The sequence below is a fragment of the Bombus bifarius genome, unplaced genomic scaffold (genome assembly GCF_011952205.1).
Source record: "Bombus bifarius isolate JDL3187 unplaced genomic scaffold, Bbif_JDL3187 scf7180000008274, whole genome shotgun sequence".
Classification (NCBI taxonomy): domain Eukaryota; kingdom Metazoa; phylum Arthropoda; class Insecta; order Hymenoptera; family Apidae; genus Bombus; species Bombus bifarius.
In genome coordinates, this window is record NW_022884558.1 from 526554 (window position 1) to 545819 (window position 19266).

Consider the following 19266-nt stretch of genomic DNA (forward strand, 5'->3'; position numbering starts at 1 on the left):
TAAAATTACACAATTTGCCAGTACTTGCGCGAGTAAATTAACGCGGTCATCGCTAATAAGGCACCTAATAAAGACATCATGTCGCACGTGTATAGGCTTAAATCGAACTAGGCGTAACACTTGCAACTCAAAGTTCCGATCCTGGTCGTGATTATCGATCACTTCTTCTCTTTTGAAAATTACGTTTTTATTCTGTTAAAATATTCCCTGTAATATTATTTCTCCGACTGTTTTCCAATACCTGCAAAACTGGCAAGTAGACCACGGTTTTTCATGCTTTCATTTCAGTTTCAAAGATCTGTATCTTTAATATCTACCGAATATTATTAGGTTGTCTGAAAAGTTTCTTTCGTTTTATGAGGAAACAATAGACGCACAACGTTTTTTGTTTTATATTATTTTGTCGAATTACGTACGATCCATTTTGTTCTGTTGAGATAAACACCGCGACATTTCACAGACTTGGTTTCACGTTTGCATGAAGATGCACTGTTGTAAAAAACACATTTGCGAAAGAAAGACACTTTTCGGACAACCTAATATATTACAAATATTACAATGTTATAAATACAACGAATAGTGAACTTTGGATATTATATATACTTTAGCATATTAGATGCATTTCGTATATTTTTTAAAATTTCCCATAAATGCGTAAACGTCGCAATGTTAAAAATGTTAATGACAACACGACTTCCTTAAAATGCCGCATATAGTCCGTCATTGCTTGGGTTAGATGCGATTCCGAGTTCGTCGATCCAACGTCACGGATCCGGAAGCCCAATCTACCAAGCCTCTCCGCAGCGAGCCGATACACATTTATCGCGTAGAATATAGATGAACCGGAAGGCGCGAGGGTCATAGAATTCGGTGCTGAACCTCGTTCGCATCGGGGCAAGAAAACGTTGTTCCGAACTTATCACGTCGCGTCTCAACTATTTATTATGTTAGAAGTTACGCTGACAGTTCTATTCCCCGGTGATTCTTCTTTCATTTCGTTCCGGTCCGCGTAAACCCGCTGCGAGCCTGCGGATTCTGAAGCGGTTCGAATGCTCTCTGCGTTTCGCTGCGTTCGAATAATTCATGCCGCTGCAGAGCTACCGCAAATCTTCGATGAATTACTTAACCGATGGTCGGCCGACCCTTTCTTTCTCTCAACTACACGTGGCAGGAATTGTTAGACTGTTGATGTTGGAATCGTAGCAAGTCCGGATTGTAGCGTTGAAACGGCGGAAAATAAGCAAAAATTTGTAGGAGAAGAAGTCAAATAGTTTCTAGCTATCTGCCGAGCTATTTTTAGTGTCAGAGGTGCGCAAATATTTGAAGGCCCACTTTATTTCCTCCAAGCGAGAGCACATGCACTATCGTCCATATGTAATATTAGCGATTCATTATAGCCGTGGCAACCATACATATTCATTAAATGCTAATAAAAGGGGCAATTAATTTTAACTGATATAAATAAAAGTGCAAATTGGCCCGGAGAAAATACTTGAGGTCAGTGACTCACGGTGACCCCAGTCTGCATCTATTCTATGTTTGAAAAAGTTTTCAGAATTGTTGATACCAATATACACAAAAATAGCAATTCCAAATGTCCTCTTACTTCTCATTCTATACTTGTCTATATTAAAAATAACATGATTAATTCGAACGACTAAATGACTTTTGCAATTTCCACCCTTTCTCTGCGCGGCAGATTTTTACCTGATGCTGAATGGAACTCAGCTTTCCCTTGCTAGATATCTGGAAGTGGAAGTTTCCGGTATCTTTCCTCGTTGGATGGCGATCGTTGCGCGATCTTCGACTCAAAGTTGTCCTCTTCTTTCGTTGCCTCTTCAAAGCAGCCGAGTACGAAGTTTGACTTGTTCTTTCGCGGTAGACGCAGACGGTTAGTTCCGAAGTCGCGACGTCAATTTTCAACCCCTCTCAACGGCTGTTGGCCGTTAAAAGTACCAGCGATGTTCTGGATCCTGATAAGCCCGTGTGCAATAATGGAAACATATCTAAAATCGAGAAGCAAGCGCGGCATTTCGAAGAAATCTCGCAGACAAAGAGTTATCAAAGATTTCGCTGGAATAGAATTCATTCTCAGCTGTTTTCATCTACCTTGACGGAAGTAAGTTCATGCAAGAGGAGAACACTTCTCGTCATCAGCGCTCTATGACTCGTGTTTATCTCTTCCGAGCGATCGACCATCTCAGACTAGTGAATGAACCGTGAGTACCAGCGAATTGATCGACTGTACTTATAGTCAGGATGTTCTCTCTTCTGGAAAAATCGATGAGGATCATCCGGATGATTAGAGTTCTCCAGTTCGAAATGACTGTTCGTATTTGGTTAAGGGAGGAGAAACGACGTGTGGTAACGCGAGAAAAGAAAGAAAACGGTTTTCGATGAAACCTTCCGATCCATCGATTACCTTCGCCAGCTTTCTTCCTTCTGGCGGAGAAACCTTGTTCCATCGGAGAATATCGCTGCCTTTCTTTCCACTGTCTCTCGATACAGTTGGCACGTGCTAACAGACGTCAATAAAACGCTGCGATTCATCGATTCCATTTCGAGGAAACTGTTGGAAACCTTTTCTTCCTGTGCTTTCTTTGAAGCTTCGCTGGCAAAGTAGCGTACATAGAATAGATTCCAAGTATCCCATGATAATTCTCGCGATGCTTCAAATTCGAACATTTTTCTTTCATTATTAGATCGTGTTTTCCAAGTTATTCGTTTTTTCCTAATTCAGTCTTAATTAAATATCGTTTCTCTACTTACCAAATTGTTCCTTCTATTATGATTACAGTAGACGTACATTCTAACGAATAGACGAGAACAAGATTTAGACGCAAGAATACGACGAAAATGTTATTTGCAGTTGCAGAAGGGGAATTTTTATTATACAATTTTCATCAAATTGTAAGTGATAACTTTAAGTAATAATAATAGGAAACTACAAAGAGTACGTTAATTAAACTCACAATGCTTCTCTATATTCTTCTACCAAACTTTTGACAAAAATACGAGGAACCCGTGGAACGACCTAACGAATACACGAAATTTTCTTTAATCGAATGTTTTCTTCGATCGTACGGATGCATGGAATTTCCCATGGTCATTGAAAATTTTAGCATTGGAAGGGAGAATCTGCCGACTATGTGGCATAATTGATCGCCTACGCATAGCGGCCTTCAGCTTCGAAATATCCGTCCGTGTCTTAAACATCTCCGGCAGCCTAAAAGGGGTGCGCTTCTACCGCGTGAAATATTTCACGCCCTTGCTCGCTCGTGTAGACGTATAATCTCTCAACACTGGGCTGCAGCGTGGAGCCAGGCATCGGGAAAACGTCATGATTCATCGGCCCTGCTTTTGACGAGTCTTCTCGCTTCGCCAGCGTTTCCCCCAGGACTCTGATGAAACTTTTTCTCGCCTGTTGACGGATGCGTGCCTTTCGAGCTATCCTTTTCCCTTTTCCCTATCGATTGCCTCCGATATTCAAGCCTGAATCGATATAAACTTGCGTTTAAAGGGCATCGGGGCGCAAGAATCATCGTTGGTCTATTCGTGTCACAGATCGATTGATGAAAATACAATTGGCAGACTAAAGCGCTGGATGTTCCATTAAAACTGCCGAAAACTAAAATGACGATCCGGATTTTAAATCCTAAATAGATTCTACTGGGACTGTGCATTAACGCCAGCACCAAGATCTATCGCTGTCATTGCGGATAGGTTTCTATTTGACCATCTCGCGGTCGAAGATTTCTCATACCCAATGGATTTGCAAGTGATTCTCGATATTCTCGGACACGTAGTCTTCCAGATTCTCCACGAGGGACACAAAAAGGTAAAGAAAAGGGAAGAATAATTTTGCGATAGTGGAAGATCACGAGGGCTTCAGCCAGATCGAAATCCTTTTCTCATCTTCCTGCGGACTCCCGCTGACCGAGGCACCTTCCTGTGGATGGACAGATTTATCCCATCCCAGCAAATCCAGCTGTTCGTGGATTTCACCGCTGAACAACCATTGCGGAAATAAATCCCGCGTCTAGAACGATAAAATCGTTCCGTAGCGCCGGTGAACGTCCATTCCGGCAACCTCGCCGTTCCAGCAGCTCGTGCCCCCTCGAGCGCGGCTTTCCGCTCCTCGCGTTTCGATTCCAGTTTCCTTGGTTTCGCGGTTGTATCCTACGGCTTCCACCGAGATTCCTGGCCTCCCGCGTAATCTGCGTGCACGGCAAAGACATACGAAGATATATGTGGACTGTTCGTTCTACGTTTCCCGGATAATGTTAACAACGATACCACTGATGGTTGATTTAATAATAAATTTAATTTTTCAAACCAATTTTAACCAATTTTGAGTATCGCGAATGAAATTCATGGATTGGATAGAAAGATGAAAACTATTCGAAAGGTATTTGAAATATTAGGTTGTCCGAAAAGTTTCTTTCGTTTCATAAGGTGATAATAGCTGAACAACAATTTCTGTTATATATTATTTTATTGAATTAGGTATGATCCATTTCGGTCTATTTTTATTATTATGTTCGTGCATGATTCAAGAAACTAATATAAAACAAAAAACATTGTGCGTGTATTATTTCCTTATAAAACGAAAGAAACTTTTCGGGCAAACTAATATGTCAGGTTGTTTCACGAGAAAGAAGGTTCGTTAATTGAGGTTAGGTTGGGGCTAGGTTAGGCAGCTCGAAAAACATTTTATTTGGAGAAGTATGGTGACTCGTTTAGAGCTTGCAATTTGACGCCGATAAAGGCGTGGCAATATCGAGGCCGAAATTTTATCGAAAGCAAACGTGTCCGCTCATAAACGCTGTCGTTAAGTGCTGTAGTGGATTGAGTGAGGATTAATAATTTGGAATACGAGAATTTGCTGCTGCAACCCATCAAGTATATTTTGGATAAATATAATAAATATGAATAAATATAAATGCCGTCGAGAGACGTTCGTACAAATGAATTCGCAAAGATAGAGTATGATCGCTCGCGTAAAACTCGATAACTATAACTCGGATAACGACTCGTAGATATTGATCGATAATTCGTAGATACTCGGGATATACTAACTCGCTCGCGATCGCGTCCGTTTATTTATACTGGTCGGGGGAGTCGAAAAATTTGAATTTGTCTTAAATCGACGGTTGCCCATAACGGTGACTGTTTTGTCCGGAGTTTGCCTATCGATATGTTTCGTGCGTCAAAGCTGTGTCCGTGTTCCGAGGCACGAGAACAACACTAGTCGCTCTCGATCCGCCTCGTCTTATGACTCATGTGCGGCTACAGTGCATTACACGTCTATTCCTGCGACCGAATGGTGCAAATACTTGGCGTAGTCGGAGCTATCGATTCCTTCCAATTTTATATGTCGGACGCGCAAACAACGTTTGACATTCGACGAAATACGAACGTTCGCAAAGTACATTGCAGGTGAGCGACTTTTCGATAATACTGGAACGCAATTTTCCAAGGTAAAAATTCTACGTTGAACTTTGACCTAATAACAACGGAATTATTAGATATCGTGAAAGAAATATTACTGGAAATGATAATAGCAGAATTCCTTTTGAATCTCCTCGCCTAGTGTCGCTATTTTTGTTCGAAATCTGATCCGTATAGAGCAAATCTATAACTCGTTACTCGCTTTCCACGATGATCTGTTCGACGAAAGGAAGTGTACAGGACATCGAGTAGAAGACTCGACCTACTTGGACATATCGATGGCATCGTTTTCCTCATTTCCTTCAAGACGGCCAATCGTGGCTCAACAAGTCTTCCAGAAGACCGAAGATAATCGTTAAGATGCTTCTTCGCATTTCCTTCCTGACGTCGATTCCCATTAGTGACGATTATCTGTCTGTAGATCGTAAATTAAGGAATCGAATCGAGAGATGTTTGCAGAACTCTCTGTAATCTGGCAGCTAACTCTTCTAACGTAAATTCGTCTGGGATTTCGTATAGAGGCACGTTAATAGCGCGAGAGTGGATGATAATAAAAAGAAAAGTAGAAAAAAACAAGGAATAAGAATGTCAGCAAGTTTTTAAAAAGCACTACGAGGACATAGAAAAAGGGATTTCCAGCACTAGAAAGAATTTCAAGGATTAAAAAATTCGTACTAGAAAATACCAGGAAGAAAGGAGGAATGTCAGCACCTAAAATAACCGCAAGAATTCAACATAAATAATTAGAAAACTTCAACAGCATAAAGGATATTTTCACGAAATGAATTTCAGTAGTAAAATATAACAGCGACAGTCTATGTCACTGAACTAGACTCGTTCAGACCAGACAGTCCAAGGAAAGGACAAAATGTTAAAACTAAAAGTCATAAAGGGGTATCAAGAGAAAACCGCATCGAAAGCAGTACTCGAGAAGGTTCTGCTTTCTTCCTGGAATTACACGACACAGTTCAGTGGCTAGGTTCCTGTTGTTCGATTAGTAGCAGGAAGATGATACGGCAGGAGGAAGAGGACGAAGGAAAGGAGTGCGGTTTAACGCGCAGAGATGTCCTCGCGAAGCTATCAGAAGATCTCAGAAGTGGTCCGGAGAGGATCAAGGAGCGTCTAGCTAGCGGCGGAAGTTCGATGGAAGAGAGATTTGGAGTTTATTCCTATTCTCAGATTCGACAACTCCGAGTGAAACCCACCGCCTATCCCGGCGACCCATTAGGGCTATCCAATTTCTTTCGTTCGCTAGCTCCGACTTTTCTTCCCGGCTGATCCTTGCTCTTTCCTCGTCCACTTTCCTCGTCTCCGTCTTTAAACAATCGGATTCGCCACGAGGAAAGTAAAATCAAGAAGATACTCTGCATCGCGAGTCTTATAGAGTTTCGATGAGACATTTGTAACAGCAAGAGAGGAAACAGACGTCGTCCTTCGGAGTCGTTTTATTTTTGGTTTAAGCATCCCTCGTTTCCCAGTTAAGCGACGTCTCACGAAATACCCTTATTATTCGTCAGTCCTTCTCTTCTCGCCCCCTGTTTCACTCTCAGGCACGTACACGCGCGAACCTATATACGTAACCCTCTGTCAAATGGCTGATTTCGCGTAACGCTCCTTATCTGAAGCCTCAATTAGACGGTACACTGCGCCATGATAATCTTTAAACGAACCAATTACCGTTCTCCGTACCTTGGATAATTTACTTGCACGTTCCGATGTTAGGATGCGATAGGAAGAATTAAGTAGACGATCATCTAGCTGTTTCGACTATCTGCGACCAAAAGGAACAATCATAATAACATCAGTCTACCTAGTTTGATCCGATTGTCAAGAAGTTTGTATAGAAACGTAGTTGTTTAGGAATGTATTTGTGCCGGAAGATTTAACTTGCTCTACAAAAGGTCTTTTGGAAGTAAGCAACTCTTTTATATCGCTGCAGAAAACTACTGTAGATAAACTTGCCTGTATCGTTCAACTATGTTCAACGACAAATAACATTAGCGACAACGTAGACTTTTCTCAGACTACGACGTTCTCCTCATCTTAACTGTTATATGCAACTGCGCTCTCAACGATAACCATTGCAATCGCGTTAGTCGCTTAACCATAATAACATAATCTAAAATCAGTGGTTTCCCCCTTCTCTTCTTCCTTTCCCATTTTTTCTATTTTTCTTTCTTTTCCTTTTGCTTCGCGTCATCTCGTCTCATCGTATCCGACGTAGACAAAGAAACTGATAGTCAAACGTATGTCCGCAGGTCGACTTACGACACCTGGCCCAGACCGAAGACTCGAACCAAATTGAGGTCGGGATCGACCTAACCGACTACTACATTTCCGTCGAGTGGGACATCATAAAAGTGCCTGCCGAGAGGAACGAGGCGTTCTACATATGCTGCGAGGAGCCCTACCCCGATATCGTGTTCAATATCACCCTACGCCGCAAGACCCTCTTCTACACGGTGAACCTAATCGTACCGTGCGTGGGCATATCTTTTCTCTCGGTGCTGGTGTTCTACCTGCCGAGCGACAGCGGCGAGAAAGTCTCGCTGTCGATCTCGATTCTGCTGTCGTTGACGGTGTTCTTCCTATTGTTGGCCGAGATCATACCGCCCACGTCGTTAACGGTACCGTTGCTCGGCAAATACCTGTTGTTCACGATGGTACTGGTCACCCTATCCGTGGTGGTGACGATAGCCGTGTTGAACGTGAATTTTCGCTCGCCCGTCACTCATCGTATGGCGAAATGGGTGCGGGTGGTGTTCATACAAAAATTACCGCGGTACCTTCTGATCGAGAGGCCGAAAAAGGACGACGACGACGACGAAGAGGAGGAGATGGTGGTGGTAGGGAGAAACGGCGTCGGTGTCGCCGTGGTGAACGCCGACGGCGAGCCCGTCGGCGACGATGACGACGACGACGACGTCGAAGCGACCAACGGGAAACCGCCCGAAGGCATGCTCACCGATGTGTTCCATGTACAAGAGACTGATAAGTACGATACGTACTACGGCAACAGGTTCAGCGGGGAGTACGAGATACCTGCACACGGATTGCCACCATCAGCAACTAGGTACGACCTCGGTGCCGTGGCCACCGTAGGTACCGTAGCGCCCTGCTTCGAGGAACCCTTACCCTCGCTGCCACTGCCGGGGGCTGACGACGATCTGTTCGGCCCAGCCAGCCCCGCATACGTTCACGAGGACATCAGCCCCACATTCGAAAAGCCGTTGGTACGCGAGATCGAGAAGACCGTCGACGATGCCAGGTTTATCGCTCAGCATGCCAAGAACAAGGACAAATTTGAGAGCGTGAGTATATTTTACCGCCATCTTTTCTTACTTCAGGCCTCTCCCATATGATACTACGATCTTACGTACAATGTCGATGAATTACTATTATAAAAATATAAGAATTTATTCTAACGCGCGCAGGCTAGTTCGCAAGTAAATATCAGAACAACTGCCGATTCCGAAACACAAATTAAATTTTGATCCTTTCAACCGGGCCCCTTTAATCGGAAATATCTACAATTACGAAATTGAAAGAAAAACCGAAATTGAAAGGCTCGGTCCTGCCTCTCATTTGCGAGTCTCGTGTTTGATATCTATTTTACCGATTTCACGGTGATTCTCGAGGTTGAGAAACTATTCGACGCGAATCGTGACTGCTGTGGGATCGATACTCCATTTTGGAGAGTGCGCGTGAAATAATACGAGCTCGTTCGTTCCCGTGAACCTAGCGAAAGAATATCGAGTAGAAAGAGAAGCGTATTGATCTGGACGGTAGCCTGATCGGGCAACGCTCTTTAATCTTTACGAGTAATCCACGTGACGGGATCGGTAATGGGGCGTGCAAATCACCGCTCGCTCGGTGTGATCATGGGGCAGGCAACTAGGCAAGGGTCAGTGAAAGCGAATTATAACGAATCATTTACAAGAACCGTGGTTTGAAATCTGATAGGCCGACAGTAGTAGTATCAGATCGTATTAATCAGCAGGAAACACATCAGGATCCGATTGCTGTTAATAGCTTTAGTTCCGAATGCTTGGATTTATACGCTTTCTTGCGCCTCTCTGCGAATATCCTCGCGTGGAAACTAACAATTCAAACATATCAAGATCGAATTCATTTCGCTTGGAAAATGTAGAACTTCTTCGCTTCCACGCGCAGATTAATGCAACAATGATCGAGATCTCATTCAGCGAGTAACCCTAAATTAATTAATTCAAAAGTCACATCGTGGAATACACACTCTCGTTTTTATTTCACAAATACGCAGAATGTTAAAGAAAGAAGGATCTACGACTTCGTAAACATATAGCGCAATAATAAAACTTACAGTATTAGGTTGTCCGGGAAGTGTCTTTCTTTCGCAAACGTGTTTTTTACAACAGTGCACCTTCACACAAACGTGAAACCAAGTTCGTGAAATGTGGCAATGTTTATCTCAACAGTACAAAATGGATCGTACGTAATTCGATACAATAAAATAAAACAAAAAACGGTGTGCGTCTATTATTTCCTCATAAAACGAAAGAAACTTTTCGGAAAACCTAATACAATGGTGGAGTTGAAAGTTAGATACAATTTACAAGCTAAATCGTATAAACAGACATTTCACGTATTGCCTTATTAGCTAAAAGATGTAAAATACTTTGGTTAATTTACTCATCCAGTCGTTCAAGCCCGTGAACTATAACACTAACTTAGACTTTACAACCTTGTTATGTTTCCGTCGTCGAGTATTTCTCCAACGATAGAATCCTGCTAACTATGTTTCTCGAGACGAACTAATAATTCGTCGATAGAACCCTAAAATGATGGGTACTTACAGTAACCGGAACGAAGATATACCAAACATGATCTCTCAGCGAAGGATTAACCGGTCGCCAACTTACAATTAGCAATTACGCGTATGAATTTTAACACAGGCATTTGTCCTAAGGTAGACAAGAAGTACGGCATGTATCCCGTAACCACGCTACGAATTATAGCTGATGCGTCGCAAATTAACCGTGTTTCACTATGTACAGTACTTTTATTCGACCATATAGCCGAACGTTATATCGAACGATCGGGTCCAACTCGGTTTCCGTCATCGATATTAATTCGCAAGTGTCAGATTCGAACAACCGTTTTCATAGAGGTGGCCATTGTCAGGCTTCATTGCCATTGTCGAAAAAAGTTTTCAGTTAGAGTTTTCAGCCAGCTATATCGGCTTTTTCCTGAAAAATATTGTACCACCTAAAATAATAATATATCGAACAACGACAAATACGCTTTATCTCTTGCACTACGCTACTACAGGGTGTATATGTATGTATGAATATTTATGTGCGATAGAGTAATCATATCGGAAAAGTTAATCAGAGTTTCGTAAAGTATATTTCGAAATTCGTAAAATGAAAGTAGAAAATCACAAATGACGAGATCTTCGAAAAAAAACTTCAGCTCTGCTGGTTCACATTTTTCTATTAGCCGGCGAATCCTTTTACCATCGAAAGTAAATATCTTGCACTGCGTGTGCTATCACGAGTGGATGAGTAAACCAGTTGCCTGTCCATTTTGACTTGGGCGCTAAGTCCTGACAGGCAACGCTGTCATCCGACCGAGTGGAAAGGAGCAGGAGTCTCGATAAGCTGGTGGAAAGTCGGTCGCGATCGTTTCCCATCAATCTTCCTCCATACTATACACCCTTAGCAACCTGTTAAACTTCTCGACGTACGTAAGGCAGGAAGGAAAGGCTGTTAAAGGATGGTGAGAAACGCGTGACTCGCCAAGCAGCGAGCTCTACTACTGTGAAATTGAAAGAAGGGGAGCAGGATACATGGAAGCTTTGAAAAAATATATTTTCAGATACATTTTTTATGAAGTTTGAAAGAAACATTGTAGCGAAAAGCAGCAATTTATTCCAAGCGAAATCGTTGAATAAATCAAGAAAATTGGTCTACCATTCGCAGGTTAAAAGTTTCGCGCCTTGTCTGATTTACGATGGGATATTCTACCGGAAGAAACGAGGGCAAAGTTCAGAGACGATTAAAAGACACTATCCTTTATATTTTTTCATTAACTCTTTTATACCGTTTGTACAGCTATTTTATGGAAGTTAGAAAGTTATCGAATAGGAACGGCGTTCTTGCAGGAAATTTTCGAAAAATTACAAGCGGAGCGACGATAGGGCGCGTGTTAGCAGAAACTTTCGGCGAGTTGCTCGTGGCTCTGTAGTGTGGCAAAGTAGTTCCGTAGATGGAAAACTTCGAAAATTGGTTTTGACGTTGACGCGGTCTCAGCACGGGGAGAATGCGTCTCCAAGTTGAAACATTTGTCCGGGGGCCGGCCGTAAATTCGAACGAATTTATGCTTCCTATTTCGTATTTGCGCAGAACGAGCGGTGTGGCACACTTTCCTGCATCCATCCTGTATCGAGTTTATTCTCGTTCCTCCGGGACTTCCCTTACCTAGCAAAATCTCCTCGTTTCTTTGGAAATTTCATCGTGGATCGCGGAACCTTTCGGTTTCTTCCTCTTTCCGTTAAAACATCGATGACAGAAAGTTGCTGTCCGTGACTGTTATTCCAAGGAAGAAGTTCGTCAGGAAACGAGCGGTTATCGGAAGTTGCAGCTTGGCTGTTTCGACAGGGCGAGGCTGGTGGACGACGGAGTTTTCAACTCTTGAGTAGTTTTTAGTACACTTTATAGTTACATGGTTGGCAAAGTTTGTCCAAAAGTTCAACAGACAAAAGTATGATAATTCATTGGCAAGAAAAATTGCTGTTTCTAGAAATTCTAATTGTACCGTAAATTGTAGCATAGACTTATTCTCTACTTTCCCGATAATACGAACGTATTCCATGAAACTTGAACGCGGTAAGCCTATCATCAATAACTATCGTAGATAGTCGTTCCTCCACTCTTCTTCTTCTTTCTCTTCTACTTTTTACCCCTTTTACTTTTTACAATTAAATGGAATTACATGATAAATTCAATTAACGAATATCACTCAAGATTTAAGACTGAACTAATAAAATAAATAGTCTCAATGTCGTCGTTTAATTTAGCTATAAACGCCAGAGAACACATCACGACGACATGGACACATTCTGCGTTCGATTGAAAATCTCATCGATCATTTCTACAGTTGTCTTCAGTTTACGTAACAAGTATACGTGACACGATTTTTGAAATACACTGTAGAATTTTCGCTGTCCCGAAATTCGATGTTCGAGCATATCGTGGCGCGGTTTGCCGCATAGTTATCTCGAACGATCTAATATCTTGAACAAGATACTCTACATCTGGACGGAGCCAAGGCGGGCCAGGCTGAAATTCAATCTATCGATTTCTCGAGTCACGATCCCGGAGATGCCTTGATTTCCGCGCGCTGGCCGCATCAACCCGGTGACTTCCGGTTGCTTCGGAGGAGCCAACCCCGTACAGGGGTTGCCCTGTTCAGGGACGCGGAAAGTAGCGCTGGCGTTCATAAATTATCGACGGGAACTGTCTGTCGCGCGAACGCACTGCGGCAAAGTTCCGCTTGCTGCTAAATGTGCGTTTGTATTCACGCCAATGCACGCGTGCTGCAGCGATTAAAATGCGGCCTGTGCGTGCGACTGTGATTTCCTGTGCGCATTGCAGAGAGGATTTTGCGTTTTTGTGTCCGCAGATTTTGATTCTCTGCGTGTTTGCTGAATTGACAGTATTTATGGTCTGACTAGAACCGTCGTTTTCTATTTGACAATAGAACAGCCCTTTTCTATTCCATTATCCGAACATTTTTATCTGCCTATTAGTTCAAATATGGAAGTCTTTATTACACTATTTACTTTATTGCACTTATTATACTTTATTACGCGTCTCATTTTTGCCGTATCACTTTTATTGTGACCATAGATATATCTTCTATGTATATGCATACCTAGTATGTCTAAGTGGACATATTAAATGTCGGTAGTGCTACTATTAGATAGCATCAAACGTAGTTTGAAATTCTTAATTGAAATTCGACCCTTTATCAGATGGCGGGGAAAAAGTGGTAAGGAAAATATTATATTCAGTGAAAACTGTCGAATAATCCGGTCTGGTATCGCGCTATATCTCACGCGATGCCGATCTTCCGATCGTGTATTCGCTTTTTATTGGAATTTATGGGGAGCATCATCGATCGAATCGCTATTCTTCAATTTCTTTATGGAACGGTTCTTTCTCCGTTATTCCTCCCTTCCACGTATTTTCTTTGTTCTGTTATTCACAGAAAAATCCTCGCAAGCTTCGATATTTCTCTCAGATACCATCAAACGTATCGAATGAAACATCGAAAATTCATTGCCATCGTGCAACAATGATAAACGAAAAATGCATGAATGCCTGTAATCAATCGGCAGTCAAATCGTAGAAGAATTCAATTTAAACGCCGTTGTTCAACGCGGTTTAATTTCCAAATAAGCCTCTAAAACGGTCGAACCGAAATGTATTCCATATTTTCGTGTGCACGCGAAGGACGAACCGCAAACCGTCGAGGAATTAACTGTTCCTAATGCGGCGAGACGAGTGTTTTGAACGAATTTCATGGGTCGACAGTCAAACTCGTAACTTTCGAGAGAACAGGTGCATCGTCCGTTGCGTCCACGAATTCGTTAAGGTCGGTATTTTCGTATGTTATTATCGTTGCGTATCAGTTGTGATGATATAATATACTGCAGTTGCGATATAATATAATGCAACGATATACAGATAATTTATTCCTGTATTATCACTGAATAATATTAACACTTTGACTGCCACGTTGGTCATGTATGACCGGCTATGGTTTCTCATGCAACGCCACGGTGGTCATTGGTGACCGGAGCGCTTGAACTTCTTACAATTGTAAAAATTGTATGAAAATTGACAGTTAGGGCATTTTGAATATAACCGATAAGTAGAAGATACTTTGAAATAAAAAGTGTCCCATTGAACAATTAAACATCTTCATGAGAACATCAATAAAAGAAAAATGAGAACAAATCTTGTATCTAACGGTGCACTGTGTTAAAACACTTTAAACACAAATGTGGTTCATCTATACAATCTGGACAACAGGTGGTTACCTGTTTGGTCCGAATTTTAGCAATTTTTGATCCTAACTGTTTAACAATTTTTTTATAGCACTCTCCGCAAAATTTTCGTGCCAGGTACGCTTGCCCTTCTTTCTTCCGCATTTCGTGTCGCATTTTTGTCGAATAAGTATATTTGACTGCTCTGGTGAATGGCACTGTGTAAGGTGCATTGCGAGTGCCATTCTAAAATCTGATATCTTGATTTTTGTTTTTGTTGCTTGTTTATAGAGTATCATCGCGTTTGAAATTGATGTATTTAACAATAACTCTAAAGCTAATTTTATATACCGCTTGAGGGTTCTTCTATGTGGTGTAGAATATGCTATCATTTGATCTGATAAATCTACAGCACAATTTCCTCTGTTGTGATCTACCACTACCATTGGTTTATCACAAACATAATCTTTTTTGCGAACCTCTACCATTTCAGCCGAATGTTTTGTCGAAATCATAGAAATAATCATAATGCTGTTTACTAATATGTTCTACACGTTTCAACAATATATTCTGGACGTTTCGCTTACGACGACATAACAAATGCGAATGGTTTGTTGAAATGGTTTGTTATAATATGTCGCTATCAACTGTTACCAAGGCGCCACGGTGGTCACCCGTAACCACCAATAAGATAAACGGCCCATTGGGGAAGAATGTTGTCTTACATCATCAATTTATTATTATTTTGCCATTATATGCTTTGAATAATAAAAATAATCCCGTGACGTTCTGAGCGAAACATGTGATGTCGGCGTGGCAGTCAAATGCTACTGTGATAAATGCTACTATGTACAATGAGTTCAATTAATTGCGGATACATATCAATTTATTATATGCTTAAGGGGAAGAAGAGATAGTAACTCTTAACTAACCTTGGAAGATAAGGAGAAAATGTCAATTTCTGTGACGACACATCTTTACTAACTATTTTGAGTCCCTAGCAGCGCGATCTCGCTGTGTAGATTTTGTGTCAAAAAGTCCCAGTACATTCGAACGCCACGGACAACTGACGGTATTTTGTATCTCGTTGCTATCTTCTCAATAATTTTGATTGGACAAAACTTGAAATATTTCTAAATTAATAAGTATGCATATATAATAATGTAAATGTATTTCATAAAATAACAAATATGACGAGCGCTATTGTTTACTTTAGTTCACAATCGATTAAGACAAGCGCTATCGCGCTGTTCGCGATTTTTCGAGCCTGTTTTTTCAAAGATCTCTGAGACTCAAACGGTTAAGAGTGAAGCGAAAGAACTTTACCGGAAAAGGTTATATATTATTCACATAAAGCTTCTGACACATTTTTAAAATAAATCTTCTACCAGCACAATATTGGGATATGAAGAGTTAGGAACTTTTTGACTTGTAATCATCGCCGAAAGTAAAAAGAAGTAAAAAGGAACGAAATAAATAAGAACGCGTATTGAAAGAACACAGAAATAGCAGCGGAATTATATGCGCATAATAAATCTGACCTAAAGCTAATTATTCCTAACTCGTTGATAAAGAGAATTCCGTTTTGTAACAATAGAAATAATTCAAACACGAGGCGTCCATGGCAGAAATAATTGAACGACGAAACAATGATACGCTCTCCGCCCAAATTGCCTCAGTTGAATATCGTAGCATTCCTTTGATGTGGTAGCAAAAAAACTGACAAAAGATACTCGTTGCTTTTTTTCGAATGGAAAACCCGTACAGAACCGTATATTTAAGGTTGTAGATTCGTAACTTTTCAATTTATAGAACAAACTGTGTAATCAAAATTATATTTATCGTTACTTTGTAATTTATTGTTATGCCTTCGTAATGAACAAAAGGTAACAAAAACCACACTCAAAAGTTTAAGTACAGCGTGATTTACAACTACATGTCTACGTTTCAGAGCTGAATCTACACAGTAAAATGTTTAAAAAATTCATGTAAAAAACATGTAAAAAACCGTATTCCGAATCAATCCGATCGATATATATTTGTACTCTGTATCAATTTCATTTGCCAATCCGCCGAAGAGAAAATCATTGTGACTCGTGACGTGTTCTTTTCCATCGTTGTGAATTCGTCAAAACTGAATAACCGAAAGAGGAAACGTAACGTCTCGTGGTTGACCACCGAAAGGTCTCGGGATGAATGAAAAGGGCTTTGTGAGTTTGTATTCTCGGGGCTGCTGAATCCTCTGGCCGCATGACCTGTGTTAAACGTGCTTAATTCGGTTAATATCCTGCTGCGAGAAAGCACGAGCGTTTCCCGAGAGAAAAAAAACCGCACCGCTGAATGCTTGCGTATTTGATTCGTCATCCATGCAAAACCTGACTATATTGGCGTAGAATTACGCGGCTGAAGTGTACTTCGTCATTTGTGATTTATCGCGCGTGTTTTGTGAGAAAGCATTGCAAGCACCTATGTATAGTTCTATACATGTACAGGATGTTCTGTGACTGATGGCACAACCGGAGGTAAAGGCCGGGAGGAGGGATGAAAACACGAAATAGAAATTTGTCATACGTGGCGATTTTTCGAGAAAATTTAGAATTTGCTTGAAAAGTGTCGACGGTTCTTGCTATAGACGAATATCTTCGTGTCTAAGTAATGGAAAGAGGGTGTGCAGCGAAACAGGACAATAAATTTTAGTAGTTTATGATAGAAGAAACTTGATACAAAGGGTACAAATGGGAAATAATTTCTAAGGGAATAAAATTGATCGTACATGAATATCCTATTCAACGTGTATTCTTCATTACAGAACACAATAAACACAAAGATAAGTGGAGGTACCGGGCGCTTTATCAGGCAAATATTTAAAGTGAGTTTTTTCCTAAACGAAACTTTGTACGAGAAAGTTTCATTCTACTCACTTTTTCGTACAAGTTTTCCTTTCCGCTTACGTCACCGTGTGCGAATATTCTGCACTTTCATTGTCACCGCCATAGCTTCAGTTCTGTTTCTTACATTAAACTTAACTGCGGGAAAATTTTAAGGCTACCTGGTCTATGAGCAGAGATAGCAAGATAGAACGAGACGACCGAATTCCATCGTTCACATTCTATAACAGTTTCCCTCTATAGTTTGGGGAAAAGGAGGCGTTTGCAACGATCGGATGGTATCTGGCGATTCTGAAGCTGATTTTGGAATGTAGATGGCTGAGGATAACTGGAATAAACGAAGCTGGGAATAAAAGCAACCAACCAGAGATAGCGAGTAGATAGACGAAACCTCTTTCCTTATCTTTCATTTTTTTATTTCTCCTCCGCTAGAAAGCTACTTATTCTTTCGCATCTCGCGAATATCTCGCGAATCCTAAAGGAATCTTAAATTCCACCGCGTGGACACCAGGTACAGGAGTTTTATTTCGCTGATTTCCCTCAATAGAGGAGAAGCAATCGACCGCAAATCATTTTTTGATTTATCCGAAAGAAATAAAAAATTTTAGTCGACCTAACAAACCTTTTACAGTAACCTAAGGAAATAAACTACGTTCTGTGACTGGTCCATGATCTCGACGCGTTACGATATAGCCAACAGCGAGCTTTCTTCGCCAGCAGCGGATTGGCCGCTCGCCAAAGGTAAATGTCATGAGGGTGCCAGCGAAAAGAACTTTACCCGCCTTGATCCCGGATTAAACAAACTTTCTAGATCACCGTAATTCCCTCCCTCCACCTTTCTCTTCGTATATCTCGTTCCCCCCTTCGTATTCTCTTCTTCCCCCACTTGATTTTCATTCCTTGGTATCCGCGTGAGTCATTCGATCTTTGTCTCATCGCGAAGGTATCGTATCGGAATGATCGGATCGAGTTCGTTATTGGATCACTGTAGGCGGAGTAAGCTCGTTTATCGAGATAAAAGCGCGCCGTGCGTGAACCGATTCCGAAGAAAGCGACGTGGAACGACGCACGAAAAGGTTGTATGGAATTGAAAAGGGAACGATATACCGAGCGACGTTCCTGGGCAAGATATCATAAAAGTATCGGGTGTCTGTTTTATCGTCCACTTCCTCCCTTGTCACGAAGGAAATCGAAAGAAGTCGATACACCCATGGAATGAGGGATCAGTTGTCTGTGTTACCAGTTTCCAGGATGGACGAGACCGACTCTATTTCTCGTCCTCTCTGCTTCTCAACGTTTGCTACAAGTCGTAAGGGTACTCAATTGAAAGTTCGAAAATACAACTCATCTTTTAGCTAGATATAGAGAGCTCGATGACGAAGAGCCACATGGATCCTTGCTACATAGAGTAGATAGTTGGACGTTCAACGGAGGAAGAAAACTTGGAAAGAATGTTTCTCATTCCCTGAACTGGCTCGAAACGACGAAAGAATGTTGTGCTTGGCTGGATGGGAAGGATGATGATCGACTTGTCGAACGAGATATTTTATTTACGATAACGTTGGCAAGCTCGTGCCGTTACGAGGTCTCACGGTATTCTCAACTATCTCCTCGCGTAGTTTCTTTCTCTCGTTAGCCTCGCCAAGCGCACAAGTAACGTACATCGTTTATCTCTACGCGTGAGATTATGTCTTCGTTACGTAAGCGCAGGGAAGAGGAGACACAAAGGGGCAGGGGGATAAAAGAGACTTGAAAATTGGAAATATTATAAGAGAAAATAGAATTACTATTATATTAGGTTGGCCGAAAAGTTTCTTTCGTTTTATAAGGAAATAATACACGCACAATGTTTTTTCGTTTTATATTAGTTTATTGAATTATGCACGAACATAA

General features: G+C 41.3%; 1 protein-coding gene across 1 annotated transcript in view; it reads left to right on the plus strand.

Moving 5' to 3' along the window:
* Positions 1–19266, plus strand: part of LOC117212052 (acetylcholine receptor subunit alpha-like 1) — a 163028-nt gene that overhangs the window by 129912 nt on the left and 13850 nt on the right. The window contains exon 6 of the mRNA XM_033456512.1: positions 7710–8762. Within this exon, the coding sequence (XP_033312403.1) occupies positions 7710–8762 (1053 nt within the window). The remainder of the gene's footprint in view (positions 1–7709; positions 8763–19266) is intronic.